This window comes from Pholcus phalangioides, unplaced genomic scaffold (assembly GCF_987345545.1).
Source record: "Pholcus phalangioides strain wild (caught in Gottingen) unplaced genomic scaffold, Ppha-v1.0 ptg000005l_1, whole genome shotgun sequence".
Lineage (NCBI taxonomy): Eukaryota > Metazoa > Arthropoda > Arachnida > Araneae > Pholcidae > Pholcus > Pholcus phalangioides.
The window spans coordinates 6,719,314-6,740,493 of record NW_028301598.1 but is presented as its reverse complement, the minus strand read 5'-3'; the positions used below and the strand labels follow the sequence as shown (position 1 = coordinate 6,740,493).

At 36.5% G+C, this 21,180-nt stretch overlaps 1 protein-coding gene across 2 annotated transcripts in view; it reads right to left on the bottom strand.

Moving 5' to 3' along the window:
• Positions 1 to 17,874, bottom strand: part of hgo (homogentisate 1,2-dioxygenase) — a 33,255-nt gene extending 15,381 nt beyond the window's left edge. Inside the window, exons 1-5 of one of the 2 annotated variants that reach the window (XM_089232220.1) lie at positions 14,226 to 14,627; positions 11,794 to 12,238; positions 9,571 to 9,642; positions 5,824 to 5,912; positions 4,968 to 5,073 (exon numbers count right to left, since the gene is read on the bottom strand). In XM_089232220.1, the coding sequence (XP_089088346.1) occupies positions 4,968 to 5,073; positions 5,824 to 5,912; positions 9,571 to 9,642; positions 11,794 to 12,238; positions 14,226 to 14,362 (849 nt within the window). In that variant the 5' untranslated portion in view covers positions 14,363 to 14,627. Of the gene's footprint in view, positions 1 to 4,967; positions 5,074 to 5,823; positions 5,913 to 9,570; positions 9,643 to 11,793; positions 12,239 to 14,225; positions 14,628 to 17,653 lie in introns of those variants that run through there. The other variant, XM_089232221.1, reaches the window with a different exon arrangement.
• Between the last annotated feature and the right edge of the window lie 3,306 nt (positions 17,875 to 21,180).

The window sequence follows — 21,180 nt, the reverse complement described above, 5'->3', positions numbered from 1 at the left end:
CCAGCTTGAAAAATATCTTCACTTTATACCAAACTAACTATAATACTCAGCGCTGCCCAGGTCTTCTTCAATTACTGGGGAGGATTGAAAAAAGTGATGAACCATTACAAAAGCAATTTATATGCCTTAAATCGAGAAACTCAATTATATATACTGTATATATAGATGATTTGTTCCACACAGCGTCCTTGGTTTAATCTAGTGTGTTGTAGGAGTGCAATTCCCACCTTGAAATGAAGGGGTTAAAGTAGAGTGTGTGGTGACAGTCTATAAATCTTCATTTTGAGAAAAAAGTTTTACAAGAATTGTTTTTCATAGAGACCCACATTCTATGATTTCACAATCTAGTGACAAATTACTGAAACTGAGATTTAATTCATTTTTTCTTTCAATAGTTTAGAACTTCTACATTGCACTTCTGGAGTCAGAATTGTTGAAAATGTGACTTACACACTGACTTCAACCCTCTCAAATATTCAATACCTAAGTCAAATTAAAAGTGAAATAGTTGATTATTGGAGCCCGGATTATTGAAAAAAGATGCATTTGCATATTTTGATCTTTTTTAGCATTAATGCATATAAATCCATAAAACCAAAGAATTTTCAGAATAAATGCATATTTTTTGAAGGTTCATTTCCCAATCTCTTTTTTCAATAATTTTTCAAATAAATATTGCTAATAATATCTCCATAACACTGGGTATTTTTTTCTTCTGCTGGTGGGATTTAATGAGTTAATAGAGATGTTTGTTCCACAAACTTTGTAGTACTGCATTTTTCAAATATTATTCGTTTTATTGTAAGACTATTTTCAGAGATAGGTCAAAACTGTTCATTTTTCAGAAATAGTGTTGAAATTTTTATTACTGGCCAGGATTGTAACCGATGCGCTAATTAATTCAATTTTGCAAGTTTTATATGACAAAACTTTAATAAAACTTTTGTAGTGTGATTCCAGCTTAAACACAAAAATATGTAGAAGTTATTTGCATATGCAGTATGTATACATGGGAATATTTTTTTGTAAATGAACATGCACCAAGAAATATAAAATATATATTTTAGAAACATGTCTGCTTTAATCGCATGGTGATTTTTTTAATGCATATTTTCTCATTTTTGGTACATATTTCAGAATTTTTCAACTTTTTAGGACTTTTAGTGCATATTTTGGCAGTTTTAACTGCATATTTGCATGTTTTTAGAGCATATTTTGGTACTTTTTTACTGCATATAATCCTGGCTCTAGTGATTATACAGTCACTTTAAATACACTCATGAACAAAATTAAGAGAATTTACACATTGTGTGTCTGTTTTCACAAAAAGTACTGAACCAAAGGTACTAATAATGCCTAAAGGACTGCTACAGCATCACAGCTCTCACGTGAGCTGCATGCTGCCACTGGAACTCGAGTTTCACAGTTTACTGTTGCCCAAAGGCTTCATGAGAGAGGGCTTTATGCCAGAAGACCTGCTGTTTGCACCCTGCTAACTGCAGCACACAAGAGAGAGCATTTAGCATGGTGCAGACATCAGCAGCTTTGGACCAGACTTCAGTGGAGCACGGCGCTCTTCACAGATGAGTTAGAGATTCAACCTGGACATTGATTCTCAACGTACACTCATCTGGAGAAAGCCAGGTATCCGATACCATCCCTCGCACATCAGGGAAATGGACCATTATGGTGATGGAAGTGTCATGGTCTGGGCATGGTCATGGCATCATGTTGGATGGCCGCACACCCCTCCATGTGTTTGGTAGTGGGTCCATGACCGCTAGGACGTATAGAGATATAGAAAGGTCTTACAGCTCTATGTTTGACTTTTCAGGGGCACAGTTGGCTCTCGGTTCCTGTTCATGGACTACAACGCTAGTCCACATGAGGCTCACCTGGTCAATGATTATCTGGAAAGTGAGGATATACAGCGTATGGATTGGCCAGCCAAATCTCCTAATCTAAACCCTATAGAACATGTCTGGGATGCTCTTGTGAGGGCAATTGCATCTCGCCATCCCCCTCCGAGAACATCTTACAATGATGCAGGCAATCAAGTCAGTCACAATTATTTGCAATCTCATTCTTGCTTACATAAGATAGAAATTGCTGCGCCACAACAACTTTGTTTCACATTATTTCTCCGAAATCAAACAGAGACAAGACATTTACAGTCTGAATTTTTGTCTCAAATGGACCTATATATCCAGAACATTCCAATGTCATTTTGTTTTAAAAATAACTCAGCCTATAATATTGTTAAATTTTCCATCAGATGCCTTCTTCAGCAAATAAAAAGACCAGAGATGAGTTTAACAAGAAGTGATTTTCACACACGCATGCTCAGGGCTTCAAAGAATGAACACATAGTTTTAGAGAGCGCAAAAGTTATTAATAGAGTATCTCCCTCCCCCATTTATGCAGTAGGGTGGTCCATAGCTGTACGTAATTTTCTGAACGTTCAAATTTCGCTGCTCTCACCCCTGATAATGTTCTAATAAAAAAAAAATCTGCACTAAATTCTACCTCCATCAGACAACTACTAGGTGACCCTCAAAGACCTTGAAGTTAGAATGCAGTAGGTAATGTTAATTCCTTATATGCAATGATTCAGTTAAAAAGCTGTATACTGTTCCCTATCTCAATCATTTTTTTTCCTTCTAAAAGAAATTTATGAGGACATGTCCAAGGCAACCCCAGCAATTGTTTAAAAGCATTCTGAATCAAATTCCTAGATGTTCATTCAAAAAATACTTGAAATATGAAAAATTTAAGAAATATTATGCTTTTTAATAACGTTTGACACAACTTTGATAAGAGGGAAACACATTTTTATTTACAGCAATGATTTTTATAATGTGAACAAACAAACATTATTTTGTAAAGGAAGAAAAATCATTTTGGTGCAGAAGTACTCCTTCAGTTGATTTTCCTTCCTCATCTTTTTCGGCTCCAGCATAACTTGAGCTATATTTGCCTTAAGCGCTGTTGAAACATTGTCATCAAATAATGATAGAGCAACAGTTTTAGGAACCAAGTACCAGAGATGGTTGGAATTTTTTTTTTCGCAGTACCCTTACTGATTTTTGGATCAATAGCATCTGATAATTTATCAGCTGATTCATGAATGGGAAATCCTGATAAGATGCTTTAATCCAAACTCATTCAGTATTACAATAATAGTCTCACAAAAGATGAAACTGAGAAACAATTTTTTCATAGACTGTAAAAAATACCCAACTACTACTAAATACTCTTTTAGGAAAAAATGTTTAATGTTTGTTTACATTATTTTTTGATTTTATAAAAATTATTGTTGTAAATAAAGATGTTTCGCTTATTGAAGAAGTATGCATTATTAAAAAAACAATATTTAAAAAAAATTCTAGTGTTATTTTATGTATTTTTCAAATTAGCTTTTACGAAATTCGATTCAGAATGCTTTCAAACAATTGCTGGGGTTGCTTGGATATGTCCACATAAATTTCTCTAAGGATTAAAAAAGTGACTGAGATAGGGAAGAGAACATCACTTTTGAACGGAATTAATCATTGCGTATAAGGAATTAACATTGCTTACTATGTTGCAGCTTCAAAATGTTTGAGGGTCGCTTAGCAGTTCGATTGAGCTAAAATTTTACATAGATTATTATTATTATTTGTTGATTTCAAAAGGCAGATTGTTATTATTATTTTTTAATTGGAAAAAGATCAGTGGGTGGGAGCTAAACTTTTAAAAAAGTGAAAAATAAGTGCCACTTTATTATGCAGCTACGTGATAGTATACGAAGGTTTTTAACAGCTGGCTGATATGAAGATATTTTGGAAAGAGAGAAAATTCAACTGCCTTTGTGGGGAAAATGGACCCATGTTCTTTCACTTTCTGGGTGAATGCCCTAGACCACTAGAATAACTACAAAGGCAATTGAATTTTCTCCCTTTCCAAAATATATCTTCCCATCAGCCAGCTGTTAAAAACCTTCGTATGGATAAGCGGAGAGTGACATCATTCTAAGATACGTGATAATAGCCTAAATCTTCCCCTTGGGTCTACAGCAAGAAAGATGTTTGGGTGAGTGTGATCCCATTTCTTTAATTTTTTTCTATTGTATTTTATTTTTTTGATAGGGCAAATTAATTATTTCACCAAGACATGAATATTAGTTAATTTTGAAATGTCAACTACCCTGTCCTGATTTTCATAGATAAAAAGTAAATATTTGTTTTTAATTCAATTCAGTGCCTTTAACTGCATAGAGTAGTTGATTTGAAATTAATTGGTACTATACTTCTTTGGCCACAATTTTAGTTCCAGGTTCTTGTACAACTTCAGACTTGCAAGTGGTGCCTTAAAATTTGAATATTTTTTCCTTTAGAGAAAAGTGTTTTTTTTTCTCTGCACACAATACACCATGGAAAGAGACTTTCTGTACATTGTGCTCTCTACTTCTCATGATACTCTTTGTGTGTATTATAAGAAAAGTAAAGTAGGGTTTCCTGTTATATACCGGTTAACACACTTGCCTGGATTGAAAGAGGATTGATCAAAACTAGCTGACTTTTCTTTCAGATTTCATCTCAGCAATAATATTCAGAAGTCTCTTTCCTTGGTATTTTCTTTCTTTTAATTCCTATAAAACAGGACTCTTCAATCTTTTTCCTATTCACGAGCATAGTTTTTATGCACAACATTAGATTACCACCCTTATGACAACAGCGGTAGAAATTCAAGCTAGCATAATGTGATTTTTGAATGAAACAGAAATGTTATAAATGATGACCTCGCTAGCATAAAGATTGGGCACTTTAATGAGAATCAGATTGAAAATGCTCGCTTTGAATTATTTTAACCTATTAATCCCTATATATAAGCCAAATATAAGTAAAATCATATTTTCCATTTCAGAAAAATTAATCTGAAAAATAGTAATGAGAAAATACAGAGTATAAGAATCACACAAACTCTACCTGATTAGGGTTCGGTGGGTTTTCGTTCCAATCATGAGTCAGATCACAATTGTGGATTGGTTCGAATGGCATATGCAGAACCGAAGGCCTTATCCTGTAAAACCATCTAAAAAATAAAACATGCATTCATCACTTTATTGGAAGTAAAATATGATGCCATGAATGAGTGACAGCATTAATATATAAACACTCTAATTTCTGGAATTTTTACACTGTTGAAATTGCGTTTTGCATATCCTTATATCAAGAATATTCAGTCTCATTCCTGCCTGTACAAAATAGGCAGGATTCATTGCATTCAAAAGAACAGGAAAAGTATCCGAATGACCATAAATGGTTGGAAGATTTCATTGAATAACAATGAAGACAAAACAAAATGACATAATACTTAAAACTTTAATGCATTGTTTAATAACACAGTAAAGAAGAATGCTTAAGGCAAATAGCAAGGAAAAAAACATGAATCTTAGCATGTTTCAACATACTATGGATGGGTTCTTAAAAAGATATATATAACCACTATCATGCTGATCACAGACCATACATGGGTTGGTTAGCAAATGTAAACTCTCGGTTGCGCAGAGCAAAAACTACATCTGTACAAGTCAGGCACTCAGGCCAAAAATTCTTACTACAACGGCTGGCTGACTTTTACTTGATTTAATTTCCCCGCTGAGTGACTGGGAATTGAAATTTCGTAACCAACTCAGTCAGCATGATAGAGGTTGTATATTTTGAAGATGACACCAATAGTGTGTCAGAAATGTGTTAGGAATCTTGATATTTGTATTTCATGTCAGTATTAGTCAAAAGATTCCAATTTTAGACATTTTTTAACACCAATAAAAATACACACGTTCGCCTGTTGTGCTCCCGCGGCATAGTAAATGCTGTCCCTGATATCTGTTCTGCATATAAATTATAAGGACATACTTGCGGATTATTCTAAAAGAGGGAAAAAAAAACAATTTGATTACATACGCAAGTGAGAATGCACAACAAAACAATTTGTCATAAGTTCCCATAATAAAGTTTATACAGTTTAAAAATAAAATTTTAGCTCTTGTGGCCAATTCAAAGCTACACCTTATCTGACAATTCCCCCGCCCCCTATGCTCTGACTTCAAAAGATTCTAGTACATTTTTTGCTAAACTCTACACTTTCCATCAGTACAAAACGGGGTGTAGCATGATTAGTTCCACTCTGCATCATTTTTTACAATTCTCAGATATCCAGTGTAACAAATCTTTTTTAGAAAGTGCATTTGCTGAAGGTTTCCATCAGATACAACACAAGAGTCTCTGTACTGTCATACAAGCTGCTGGAGAGCAGAGCATCCATAATATTGATTAAAATTTTTTAACCTAAGATTATTAACGATTACTATGTGATCGGTACAGGATCTTTAGCCACAATTACTATGTTTGATTACCAAAAGGCCCACCAGTTTCACTTTTTTTCTCTGTTTCTAGCAAAAATTATAAATGTACAACAGGGCTGGACAAATCGCAGGCACCAGGCCGCCATAGAATTGTCATCTAATATTTTCTATGCATGATAATTTAATTGAAGTTGAAGGACAGCACAAAATTACTGGAAATTATGCCAGCACTATTTTGGACCAATTTTGTTAATGGGGTGGGGGAATTTCTTGACGCCTTTGAAATTTTGCTCGTGACTAAATTATTTATCAGACCCTGATATACAGCATTTTTATATAAGTAACAGATTTTCATAAGTAACTCAGATTTTTTTTTTGAAAGTAGGGATTTTTTTATTTTTAAAAGTAAAAATGTGACAGTTATCATCAAGCTACTTCAAGTAAGTAACTGAAACTATTGCTGCTATTTTTCTGAGTTTTCGCAACATTCAAAACTAGAATTTTTATATAAGTTCATAGTTGCCAACTTCGGAAAACTAGGGAGGTTTTCACATGGATCCAAATTCCATAGAAAAGTGATTTTTCAAAACAATATAGAGATTTTTCCCCTTTGCAAAAATGTGACATCATGCAAACCATCTCTGATTAGCAACAAGTTTCCAATCATCACCAACCAGTATGTTAAATTACCTTTCATAACTGTACTGCTCTCAAATGAAATCATGCCAACAAAAAATTGCCATTGGGCCTGAAACAGATCATACAGACTCACAGGAGATACGGTCTAAGAAGATACATGTCATCTTAATAATTTTAGATCTCAAAAGGCCGAATTAATACCGACTGTTTGTCCCCAAATGGACCCCCAGTGTATTTGAGCATAATGGATGCTTGTGACGTCATCATTGGGATTAAAAATGAAAGCAACAGTCTTTTTTCCAAGTTCATTCTTTGGGAATAATTCCCCCCCCCCAAAAGGAATTTTTTTACAATTATAGTTGAAATTCTGGATATATAAGAATTTTTTTGGGGAATCCAGGAGATGAAATTGAAATTCTGGAGCCTCCCAGAAAATCTGGGGGACAGCTACACTATACAGTCAGCCTCCCGTATTCGTGGGGGTTACGTTCCACGGGTAACAGCGGAAACGGAAATCCACGAATAACCGAAACCATAGGTTTGTTTTGTATATTTGTATATCTCGTTTACTGGACATCATGAGAAAGAGCAGGGTGATGCAGAGGTAGAAGGGAAAGTGAAAGAGGGTACAGCGATTGTTGGCGATGTTTTCTGAAAAAACATTGTGATTTTTCTGTTTGCCGTTTCTTCTCTTATTCATATCATGGAGTGTATGTTGACAAGGCATCCTCTACTAATTTTTCTACATGGCGAAGAAAGTAAAATAGAGGGATCTATGTTATGAAAATAATCTATTGCTGATTTGAGCTTGTGAAGCCCTTTCGCTATTTGTCTTCTACTTCTTTACCTTGATCTTCTTCATCTGGTACTGCTTCAGTTTCAGGACCAGTCAGCTGCATTAATTCTCCCCGTCAATCCAGTATCAAAAGAACTTCGAATAACATGTATTTACTCTCAAGGTGCCTCTTGACTTCAGGAACGAAACACAGTTTAAACCAAATCCAGGAAAAATGTTTTCATTGCCCAAGCCTTTTTATTATTCGTCCAAAATACTGGGAGCTTTGGCTTATCCTTCCCTTCAATGCTCACGGATTCACAGATTTAAAAATGATAGTGGGCTTTATCATGTACCCATACGCATTTGCGCAAAACAACATAGTAAGTCCATCTCTACTTGCTTAAAACCAGGAGCTCGCTGTTCCTCTCTTGCTTAACTTCTTTGCAGCATTTTCTTCCAAAATAGTGTAGTTTCGCCAGTGTTAAACACCTGCTGAGGTGTTATGCCTTCTCATAACCCTTCTCTTCAATAATTTTCTACAGTGTCTTTGGAAATTTTCTAGATGCCTCCTAGTCGGCATAGGCTTGATCACCAGTGATTTTTACATTGCGTTATCCGAATCGTTTATAGTTTCTTAAACCCATCAAACAACCTTTACTTGCATAAAATTGTGATGAAATAGACGTTTCACAAGCCCTTCCCTTATGGATGAGTAAAATTTTTCGCCTTTTCTGTTATAATACTGTCTTTTGTACCCACAAAAAACAGCATTTTTTGTACCAGAAACCACATAGATCCTGTAGGCGCTGCAGTTTTTACTGCCACAGGTACAGCTACAGCTGAACGAATTTCAGATTCTTTTTTCTTGATATATATATATACATATATATCTCAGTGTAGATTCGTTGATTCCTTAATGGTGGACCACAGGTATTGACACCAAATAAAAATAATGTATCAATTTTTCTTGCCAAGTTTTCACTTTTATTTACCTTTTCAAAGCATTATCAGTAGCACTAGAAGAATGGGCCATCTTAAACAAGCACAGCTCGAACTTTGTAAACAAAACACGTGAACGATGATTGCCGAGTGTTGTCAAAAAAAAATTTCCCAATAAAGGAAAAACCGCAAATACGGAAACAGTGAATACGGGGGCCGATTGTATATATTACAAATAGTTTCTTTTATCTCCAAATGCTTATACCTCATCAAATATGGATGTGTTGATTTTCTGTACATTTCATGAAAATTTGTTGTAAACTGTGCATGTTATAAGCAAAAAACATACAAAGAAAATTGCAATTTTTCTAAGAAACATTTAGATTTTTGTGAATATGGATGCTGTTTTCATAAAAATGCATACAAGTGATGCAAAAAGCAAGTAAAATATTCTGTCAAAGTTACAAATGATTTGCAGCTTTTCACGATACATGGTTGATCAATTTTTTTTTATTTTTTAAATTTTTGTCGGTTCCTAAAACACATTCATAAGTGAATCTGCACTGGAAAGTGAGTTCAAGCATCATGATTACATGCCTAAACTTACAGAAAAGTGTGATGCCATAAATAAAAAAAAAAAAAAAGACAACCATAAGTATTCTTTATGGTCATTGTATAATATTTTGTCACATATATATATTGTTTGTAATTGCATTTTTAATTATTGTTGCTGTATTTTTGAAATATATATGACATCCATATTTGTTATGGGCATCTTTTTCTCAGGCATTTTGCCTGTTGTGGCCTTGTAATTATATTGTATTTGTATAAATTTGGTGAGATACCAACAGAAATTATTACTGACCTGCCCCCATGGCAAAGAGTTTGGGCATCTTGGGTCTTCAGATGTCAAATCACTTCCAAAACCAGAAAGATACTACAAAAATAAATTAGAATTTAGTAAAAAATGATTAAAAAACTTATTTTTGAAATCACCATGATTGCACACGAGGATGTTCTAAAAAAACATGCATCAAATAATACATACTTGAAAAAGTGATTAGTAGGAAGATTATACATAGTTATTAATGATTTTAGCAAATGAAAAAAATAGATTCATTCCACATAATCATAAATCAATCATTGTTAGTTTATAATGATAAATGCAAATAATGTATATGATTAAGAGACTACTATGCATATTTTAAAAATTTTGAACACCCCTCCTTGTGGTCTCTGGAATTAAGGTAAAACCACGACTATATAATAAATGATCCTACATACGTTGACTTGAGCCGGAAAGCGCAGAGGAAAAACAAAATTTTGCTGGAGGGCAGTAAAAAGTGCAGTTTGGAAGACTGGTGACAGCCATAACATATTTTCTTCAAGTCACATTATTCTCAGTTGAGATACTTTCTAAACGTGAAGTTTACATATGAAAGTCAAGGGTAAATCCATTACATGCAGTTGAAAATGGTCAAAATGAGAGGTAGAAATAGTTTTATTACCATGGAATTATATATATTACCAGATACTGGATCATTTATCCAGCTTTTTAGTGGATCTTGCTTAAAATGTGTTTTAAAGAACCATCATGAAAAATGTAAGATGGAAAATGCTTCAAACAGGAGATCCCTATGAGCATTAGTTAGAGTTGGGACCACGAAAATAAATCATACAGAGCTGAAAAATGTTCTAAGTGGGAATGTTGTACAAGCGGAATTCACTGTACATTGACACCTTAGGTATTTGTATTTGATCGCAAAAAATAGGTGAAGATGATAAAATAAAACCTATAACATCCAACATAATTGGGATGAGCCTCAATGAGAGTCAAAAAGCCATTAGAGCAGTGTTTTCAACCTTTTTATAGCTTCGACCAGTGAAAGTAGTCAAAAAATTTTGTGGACTGGCGGAAATGGGAAAAATAATTTGCAGACTAGCAGAAATAAAGTGTGAGAAACAATTTGTGTACCGGCAAAAAATATAAAAAAATAAATAGAGTGAACTGGCAAAAAACAAACACAGCAAATAGGTGAAATAATTTGCAGACTTGGCAAAAATAAACAAATGAGGCAAGCAATTTGCAGACCAACAATAAAGCAAATGCCTTAAAAAGTCTTTCGAGAAATAATTTGCGGACCAGCAAAAAATAAATAAATGGGAGATATAATTTACAGACAGCTAAGACAGAAATAAAAATCAAACTAGAGACAGTGCAATATTCATAATAAATCTGAAGTTATGAAGTGGTCGAAATGTTTCGTGGACCAGCAGGAAATTTTCACCGATCAGTGGTTGAAAAACACTGCATTAGAGAACAAACCCATGTCTTAGCTCTGGGGCATTTAAAGTTGAATATGCATCAATTTATAGCACAATTTATGCAACAATTCAGACTTTTATTTTAGATTATATTTATAATCAAAAATCCACTAAACCAACACATAAACATCCTTTGTCATTCTTTGTTTCAATGCTTTCTGGTGCTGTGTCTCCATAGTGGAGATGCCTGTTTACATTGTTTTCTATGGGTTTTGGAAAAATGCCTGCTATTCAAAGGGTTAAAGCTATATTGAAAAAATATTTATGATGCGTCCTAATGTTGTTGCTGTTCCAACCAAGCAATTCCCCAGAGCAGGAGTTCTCAAACTTTTTCCACCGGCAGTGGTCCTTTCCCTAATCAATGTTTATCCAGGGCTTCCTAGAGCAGTTTGAGAATTGGCGGAATGGGCCCTATAGAAATCTGTTTGATTTCGCTAGCATCTTCATTCCAATCAGCAGTAAAGTTTCTGATATTTCTTATGGGAAAAATTGTATGAAAGGAAATCAGTTAGCAGGAAGTTATGTAAAAATAAAGGTAGGATAAGCAAAGTTCCACTGTATTTGACTGACGCTAGAAGAAACATGACATCACTTTTTTTACAGATGACACCAGTAGAGAAAATTTAATATCACATTTCTCACAAATTTGTATAAACAACAACAAAAAAAAAAACAACATAAAATATAAACTTTAAGGAATTGTTTGTTGAATATTTCATGAAAAAATTATTTTCTTATCACAATAACTCTACAGATCTTTCACCTTGACTTCTGTAGTCGTCGTAGGGCTATCCTGTTCCCCAAGGACCCACAATAATAAGGGCTGGTTACTTTTTGGTGGGTTTGATGCATCTTCTTCCTCCTCTTCCTCTACAGAAATGTCTCTATCGATACCACCACCACCACCCTGTGTTGATTTGACGTGCTTTCTCGTCCTAGAATGTTTGATAAGTTCACTTTTACCGGCGACCAGTTCCTGGTTGCACGTCACACACCTCGCTAACGTTGGGTCCTCAGGATGACTGGCCAACCAGCCACGAAACTGTTCTTCTACTAACCACTTCTCGATGAATTTTTGTTTCCGCCATGGCTTGGCATCTGTTGGAAGAAGTCTGCCTCGCCATGATTTCCTCGTGGCTGGTTTTTTCTCTTTCTTTATGTGTAAAATCTGCTTCTTATCATCTCCGTGAGGTATTGCCAATGCTAACCTGCAAAAAAAAAAAGGAAAAAATCTTCATATGGAAAAAGTAGTCTTGTTGAATGCAAACACAGCATTTAAATAACTAACAAACAATATGAACAAATGATAGCTTGACTGAACTGCATGGAGGGACGGATCGAGAAAAATCTCAACCCATGTGGGTCCTATTTTTATTGCCTTATGACCATGCTTTTTCAGTCAACACCACTGTATAAAGTATGCTTAACCGTTATGTGAGATGAATATACCAAGCTCATCTGGAAAGTAAGTCATGGGCATTAAAGAAATATCTAAAAATTTTTTAAAAATTATTTTACTACTGGCTTCTGTTGGGCCGAGGCTTAGTAGCTTCAACCACTTCGGAGTTTAATACTTCTGGTGATTTTAATTCCGTATTGCCGTGATGAATTTTTAAAATTCGGTAGTATGAGTTCACAGCGTTCAAAATTCCGTTGGATTATTTCGATTTATTACGCGCATTTGGGATTATTTACATGTTTGTGCCCTAAGGATAATTTCACGTGCATGTACCCCAAGGATTATTTCTGTTTCTAATGGATTATTGCTGTGCCGTTCAGGATGGGAACCATGCTTGGCACCATGGCGCCAAGAATAGTGCTTATATTTTTCACCAAATTTAATTGCTACTCTTACTTCAAAACTGGCAGGCTGATTGATTTTTTAAACACGAATACTCACAGGGGGGTCATTCAAGTATTATGTCAGCATCGAGGTGTTACGATTTTCTGACTTTCGATGACAAGGAGGGGAGAGGGTTTGAAGGTTGCTCATGTCATCTTTTTGCAGATATGAAATATTCTAAGCTACTGAGGGGGGGGGGGGGGGGTGCTGACGCAATACTTGAATGACCCGCCCAGGCAATGACTTCAAATATGAACGAAAACAAACAAAATGGTTTGGCTACTTTGTCCTCGAGTAGGAGGAAGTAATTACGCATGCGTCATGACTTTTCTACTTTATGATGGGCTGAAGATATGAACAGATGGTACTTACTTTCTGCATGGGTTTGATATTTATATAACTTGTAATTAATGATATTATGATAATTAATTAATAATATATGATGTAATTAATGAAATTCTGATATTTGTGTCATAATTATCATAATATAATTTATAAGTCATGTAAATAATCTTGGTTTTTGATTTCAGTTCAAAAATTCAACCAAGCCTCATTGAAAACACAGGAAAAACAAGACGTCATAAAAAATAGGTAGGGTGGCCAAAATTACTGTGACTGTCCCATAAAATATGGGTCACTTACCCTGTATATCAGTCAATGCTCATTTTTATGAATCTGTTGGAACTAATTTTTTAGTTTTTTAACTATAAGTATATGCTATATTGAATGTTGTCAAAATGTGTTTACATACTGTTTTTAGATACCTGTATAAAGGCATGCACACTTGCCCAGATGTTTTCTTACTGCTTGCTGTTTACGTTGGCTCTAGATTCTAGAATGCCCCCCCCCCAAACTAAATTTTTCACGGGCCCCGTGCATAGTTAATTTATAGCGTGACAAAACCAAAAATGATGAGAATCGTCCCAGGGCCCCAGGGCTAGAGCCGTGCCAGCCCCCACTCTTGTGGGGCCATGCCAGACCCCTATTTAGGGCTCCTTACACCGTGCTGTTCCTCCTCCCCCACTTAACAGAGAAATATAAAGCAAAAAAAACTCCTGCCCTGTGCTGCTGCACAGGGGTATAAGGAGATATGAATGGAGTTTTGGTAGAGACCGTCCGACTATTAAAATGAATTTTTCCTCCTTTGTGCGATTATGCAACGGAATTGGACCGGAATCATTTCGAATCATCATTAGATACAAGTGACATGTAAAGAAACGGGAGTTGAGCGACTCTACAAACTGAGCACTCCCCATTGAAGTATGCAAAGCACGTGAACATCAGAGCAACGTAAACAGAGCAAGCAGTGAGGAAAACATCCGGAAGAATACGATTATTATAATAATAATTACCTGTTTTGCGGCCGTTCCTGGGTGCTGCTGTCCTCGCAGACGCTGTCCCCGATCACGGTGTAGGTCGTTATCATGGGCGGCATCGCGGACGCATCGGGAGAGTCCATGCTACTGCTAGCAGTCGTTACCGAGTCCATTTCCGTTCATGTGCGAATCCTTCGTAGTAACTATCTTTTATCTTCTGCAGAGAGCACCATCGGGATCGCGATCTCTTCGTCATCGTCTGCAGTCGCGGTGCACCGAAGAAAAATTCGACACGACAAACGCTGCTACTCGCGCCATGACGCGAAAAATAATAAACAACCGCCGACTGTTGCCACCGGTGGCGATCCGAAATCTAGTAATTAAAATTAAGACATTTCAGAAAATGTGGAAGTAGCGCCATTTTCAGAAAACCACTACTCAGGTGGTGTAAAAATTTTTTTTTTCCTATTTTTTTATTTTCATTTATTTCGGCGAGAGAGGATTTTCTTCAGCCACCATAGCCTACAACATGGGCGTACCTAGCGGAGGGGGGGGGGGGGAGGCTGATCCCCATCTGGAATCGAACTTCAGTCTTTGTGTAATTAAGACTAGTGTGCTAATAAACATTAGACCATAGTTTCCCAATCTTTTTTGTGTCCCATCGCCCCCTTCTTCAGAAATTTTCTTCTCCCATCGCCCCCCAACGCAATCTAACCCGTAGGATCCTATGTTATACCCGTGGCTTCTACCGCCCCTCTGGAACATTCTATCACCCCCCGGGGGCGTTAACGCCCACGTTGGGAATCACTGCATTAGACCATGGGATACGCGACTTTTCTTCCTTTATGTCATGCACACAGTAACAGTGCGCACTGAAGTAGAAACGGCAGTCCCTAAGGGTGCGAACATAGTGCGTGCTGGTTTCCGATTCTGCAAATCCACGTTTGTTACGCATTGGATTAAAAACTTGAATTTCAAGTTTTTTTAACCAATCCGTAATGGAGAGGACTGGCAGAACAAATCGGAAACCAGCGTGCACTATGTTCTTATCCTAAGGGGTCAATAAAGTATCACGTCAGCATCGAGGGGGTTTCGAATTTGGTGACTTTTGATGACGGGGGGAGGGTTTGAAGGTTGCTTATGTCATCAAGCACCCTTTTTGAAGATATGAAATATTCTAAGCTGCTGACGAAATTTTGCTGACAAGTGGGGGGGGGGGTCGAAAATGGCTAAAAATCTGTTGACGTAATACTAGAATAGCCTCTAACTCGCAGAGAGTAGAGAAAACAACAACATGGTACTCACATAACATGACAATTAAAGCATCTATCATATTCACTTCGAAATATGGAAGACAGATGGCAGCACCAGCAAGAATATGAAACACGCACAACTCTGGCAACATAAATACGTTAAAAGGGCACGTGCCCTCTTAACGTATGTGTACACATACACTCAGAACACACACACACTCCGGCATGTGTAGGGTTACCAGATCCGAAATATCTTTCTCATATGCTCGTATCAGTAAATTTTTAGTATTTTTGTGTTATATTGATGGCAGGGACTGATTTGCCCATTGATAAGTGAGGCATTTTGCCCAGGACTTAAAAATTTGATAACATATTCACTGACAAGCCAAAAATCTTTGACGTCGGTGGCGGGCGCCCCATAATCCTTGTTTTTATCCTGGGCAAAGCCACAATTACCAGTCACAGGACCCGGTCAGGAATTAATTGCAGGGCCAGGGATGTCATAATATTTATTTTTCGGGGGTGGGGAGAATCGGCATCAAAAAATTCATATAGAATTACAGAAATGCTGAAAAATATCCAAGCAACAAAATATATAAACACAAAATTTGATGGAAATTCCGAATTGATTGAAATTCAGAAACGAAGAAAATTTTTCAAACTAATGAAAGAAATAGTTCCAAAACTAACGAAAATTTGGCTCTAATGCAAAAAATAATCTGATATCTCCACTAGCTCTAAATGCAAAAAAATCGTTTTACTCGCATTTAACGCTGTTTTTTGCTCCAAATTTCCTCCGTTTTCCGAATTTGCATGTCCCAGCGAATATTGCACTTAGAACCGTGGAGAATTTTTTAGTTGGCATCAAGAGAGACTGGGCAGCAACTTTAAAAATTAGATTTTTGGGCACACTGGGACAGTATAAAAAGTCAATTTTCTTTTAAATTTAAATAACTATACATCCCCTTGCAACATGAATGACATATCTAAGTGCTACACGTTGTTTGAATACTTTTTCTAATTGGAAGTATAGAATCAACGGTGCGTCCAGTAAAATGCCATATGTTTTACCTATGCACCCTGTATACTGTATATATATAGTATATATATCAGCACCTATGAAAATTCAGAATCAATGAAAGAAATAATTCTAGAACTTTTGAAAAATTCAGAATCAAAGTATGAAATTATTCCGGAATTAATGAAAATTCGGAATAGATGAAAGAAATAATTTAGGAACTGCTGAAAACTTTTTATAATTTGGGCCCTTTGTTTGATTCGTGGATCTTGGTTCCCCCCTTTGATCCACAACGAGAAGCAAAAATGCATTTATTTAAAAAAAAGATTCGTTTCATTTGATCATATTTGTCGCACCACGGTCATTTTTTGCACACGGGGGCCTAATTAGACCGGGACCTACAATTTAGTGCCGATTCCGAACGGCAGGCTTGTTTTTTTTTATGCTCATCGAGAGGTTGGTGCGCTAACCCCTCGATGGGGGTTACTCCCTGCGGTAGCAACTTTTTCTGCGATCATGCCGCCGTTTCTGCTGTACCCCTGCGTCAGGACAGTTTTCTGACAAGGACGAACCGGGTATCGAACTCGCGACACCTCTAAACCTCCTTTGGTACTTTAGGCGAGTATCTTATCGACCTGGGCTACCGCGTGTACCCCAAGATCAGTTTCGATATAATTTCCGTGAGCACGTGGCCCTGTGCGATTGCACCAGTCGTTCACCTCTACGGGCGACTCTGGCCCAGAGTGACCTCATGTTAAAATCGGACCCTGATTAGTTGCGAAGAAATATTCGAAATTCAAAGTTTGCTTTTGTCAACGGTGTATTTTATTATGGGGGTTGGTTGGGGTTATAAAATCTGGATTAAGTGTGAAATCACGACGCTGTAAAACGAATGAATTACAGCGTCGAATCAGTAGCTGAATTATTTACACACGCATCAGACACAGCTGCATAAACCCTGGTCGTACTTAGTATATTTTTTTTTCAATTTCCTTTTCGCATCAAGTAAAGAAGGATATTCATAGAATCGATATCATTGGGGGAAATAATCAATCATTTATTAATAATAAACAAATTATAATAATTAAATTATTAACAACTAAAATTAATAAATAATTAAAACAATATTAATAATTAATAATCCCCACACGTATAAAATTACATGCATTTAGAGAAAAGTCTCACTAACATACCTTTAATTCTGTTTTCTTCTCCATGTCCAATTGATAACTGAGAGATTGGGGGAAAGAAATAACTTTTTTTTATGTCACGAATCAAATGATCGCAATAAAAACGACAAAAATCCCCGCGGGATCAAAATTAGGAGATGATAATAATAATAATAATAATAGTTTTAACGTTACGCGTTCAATGAAAACACAGCTGTGAATGATTCGAGTGATTCGGCATCTCTCTCGTATGAGAAAATGTTATAGGGGAAAAGAAGGGCATTTTCCCATTTTTAAGGGAATTTAAACAGCGGTTTAGGGAAAGTTTTCTATATGTGTGAGGTGTTTGAATATTGGTGATATATATTCTTTTTTTTAATAGAAAAAAAAGTAATAAGGTTATCTCGGTTATATTCGCGGCTGAAATCTTAAGAAAAAACGTGATATCTGTAGTAAATGTTCTTATTACGTATTATAAACCTGTATCTGTTATTAAGGTATTTTATTCACAAAATAAGGGCCACTCTTATAAGACGCAGGGCCCGGTGCTAAAATAATAGCAGCCCCCCCCCCTGAAAATTAAGAAAATGAGAATCATGAAAATGCTAGAAATACTTCTAGAACTGATGAAAATTTTTGGAATAATTGAAAGAAATACTCTTATAATTGATGAAAATTTAGAAGAGATGAAAAATACTTTGATTTATTCTAAATTTTTTATCGATTCTAAAAGTATTTCTTCGATTTATTCTGAATTTTCGTCAATTGTAAAAGAAATTTTTAGAATTGATGAAAATTTAGAAAAAAATGAAAGAAAAGAAATCATTTCCAGAATTGATGGAAATTAAGAATTCTCCCGAATTTTCATGAAAAAAATCAGAAGTTATGAAAGACTTAATTCCAGAATTATTTATTTCTAGATGAAAAATCAAATTTCCAGAGGTGATGAAAATTCAGAATTTTTGGAAAGATATTATTGTTACCGTAAAAGCGAGCCCCTTCCCAAAATGCGGGGCCCGGTGCGACCGCACCTGTCACACACCCTAAGGGTGGCACTGCGCACAATTCTTTAGACCAGTGTTTTCCTAAGCACTAGTCCGCACCCGTTTGTAAGAATTTTCTACTGGTCCGCGAGAAATTTCGACCAATTTATACAGCCTATACAGAATTTTAGATTTAATTTAAATATTATGCCATATCTACATTAATTTTGATCTAAGGCCGTCAGATTTTATTGTTGCCGGTCCGTAAATTATTTCTCCGATTAGGAAGTAGCACTTTTCTGGATGCCTAGGTGAACTCTGCAAGAAAAGTTATCTGGTTTCCGTTGGGACTCGAACCCAGGCCCTCTTTCATTCCTGGCAATCATGCTACCATATACAGTCAAACCTCGTTAATGAGTCACTCTCGGGAGAGCAAAAATATGACTTAGTAAGCGGAGTGACTCGTTAAACGCAGTAAGCCATAGCTGTGCTAGTTCCTGCCTGAGGGCAATTGGGACTTCTAAAAAGCGACCCGGTAAGCGGAGTGACGTGTTAACCGGTAGACGCACTGAGTGGGTTTGACTGTACACCACTGGAGACACGACCCTACCTTCTTTATTTCACGCACTGTGGCGTGAGACGCTGAAGTAGAGACATTAGTGGCCTCCCAGGCACCAAGGTAGGACGGTAGAGAGAGTTAGTGAGACAGGACCGTGTCTCCAGTGGTTTATATACACTCATGTCCATAAATTAAGGATAATTCAGAATCACACGGAAATCGAAATCTAACAACTATGCCAGACACTTGTTGTGTTATATAGGCGTTGCCGACCGCAGCGCCGTACTCTGATTTGTTCCATATCTCTTTATTTGCATACGCATGCCTGTACCAGTTTTTTTGGCTCTTCAGTTTAATATCCTTTTCTGAGGCCTTTACCTGGTCAAAAATTTTGTGAATAGAAATTTGCATTCTTATTCTCGAAAACTTTAACAAGATTTCATTCTCATGAGGACTCTCCCCTCCCCCTCCGACCATGCCCGAGTGGGCCCATGCGTTAAGACGGCACTGCTATCAAGTGATCTACGACACAGGTTCGGAGCATTTAAGCTGCCCGTGCAGTTCCACATTACTCAAGTGGCCCAAGCCACATTTCCAGATCACTTGAGTGGCCTGCTGCATATTTACTGATCACTTCAGTGACCCGATGCATACATAGTTTCAGATCCATAAAGCTGTCCGCGGGGTGCAGTTCCACATCACTCAAGTTACCAGCGAGCCATTTCCACACCACTTAAGTGATCCTTAGCATATTTGCAGTTCACTTAATTGGTCCGCGACACTTTTTCAAACGAATGAGGTGAAGTGGCCTGCACCTTCCTAAATGTTGAGCACCATTGATTTAAATGTAATATGTGCATTCAATTTATGAAAAATTTTAAATTTACATAGTTGAAAAGTTCCATATGGAAAATTACTAGTTTGAATTCAATTGCGATGTTTTTATTAAAATAATGATTGGGGGAAATGTGTGGTTCCCAATCAAAAATAGTTAAATTTGCATCAAAATCAGGAAAACAGTTCAATTTGCAACATTGAGAAAGAAATTTGTAACGAAACATTTGAGAGAATTTTTTTTTTTATTCAGATATCGATGATCGAGATTTTTACCACTTTTCACGTGCTAAAATGACTAGTTTTATGTAAAAACTCAAGTATTACCATTCAGTACTTGACATTATTCTCAAACAAAATGCAAAAAAAAACGAAAGCTCCATTTTTTTTCTGCTGATATTTCGGCAAATTTTCTTCCTAGTCGCGATTCATGTAACGCGTACCTCTTCGCTCCACTATGAGCGCAACCTAAACAAATGCATAGAGGTGGAAGAAGTGATTTCCGGATATAGTAAAAGATGAGGATAGAGAAAATGGGGCCTGAGTAGTTTTAAAATGTAAGGGTGAGATAATGATGATGATGATACCTTACCGCAGGGGGGGGGGGGGGGAAGAAAGGGGGAAAAGCGGACCAATCAGCAGATAGAGAAAAACTGCAGATCGAGATGAAAATAAACAGGTTTGTTCAAATTATTCGCGCCCCTCGTTGAGTGGCCTCTTTCGTCTCTTCTTCTCCAGTATATGCTGTGTAGAACAAAATATAATTGTTTACGTTGCTAATCCCTTATGCACTCCCGCACCTCTTGGTCACCGCACAATGTGCATGGCTTTGAGTTTAATTATATTTACATGAATGTTTTCAGTGTTCTTACAATGCATGTCTAAACTTTGAATTTTTTTGCTTAAAAAAATCGCCAATAAAGTTAAGAACATGCTTTTAATTTTCGTGGGGCTTCTTGAAACTGCATTTGAACGAAACTTCCCTGAAATATTTCCCAAGCAACAGAGCCCCGCGGTAACCAATGAGTTGCAGCAAGAGCGGAACAATCTATTGTTTTCTAGATTGCAAGGTTTCGACAGCCACTTCCGTTCGAGTTTGTACTTTCGTTCTGATTCGAAGGACTAGGACAGCCGCTTTCTTTACTGTTCGCTTACCTGCACAGTTCATATGCAGG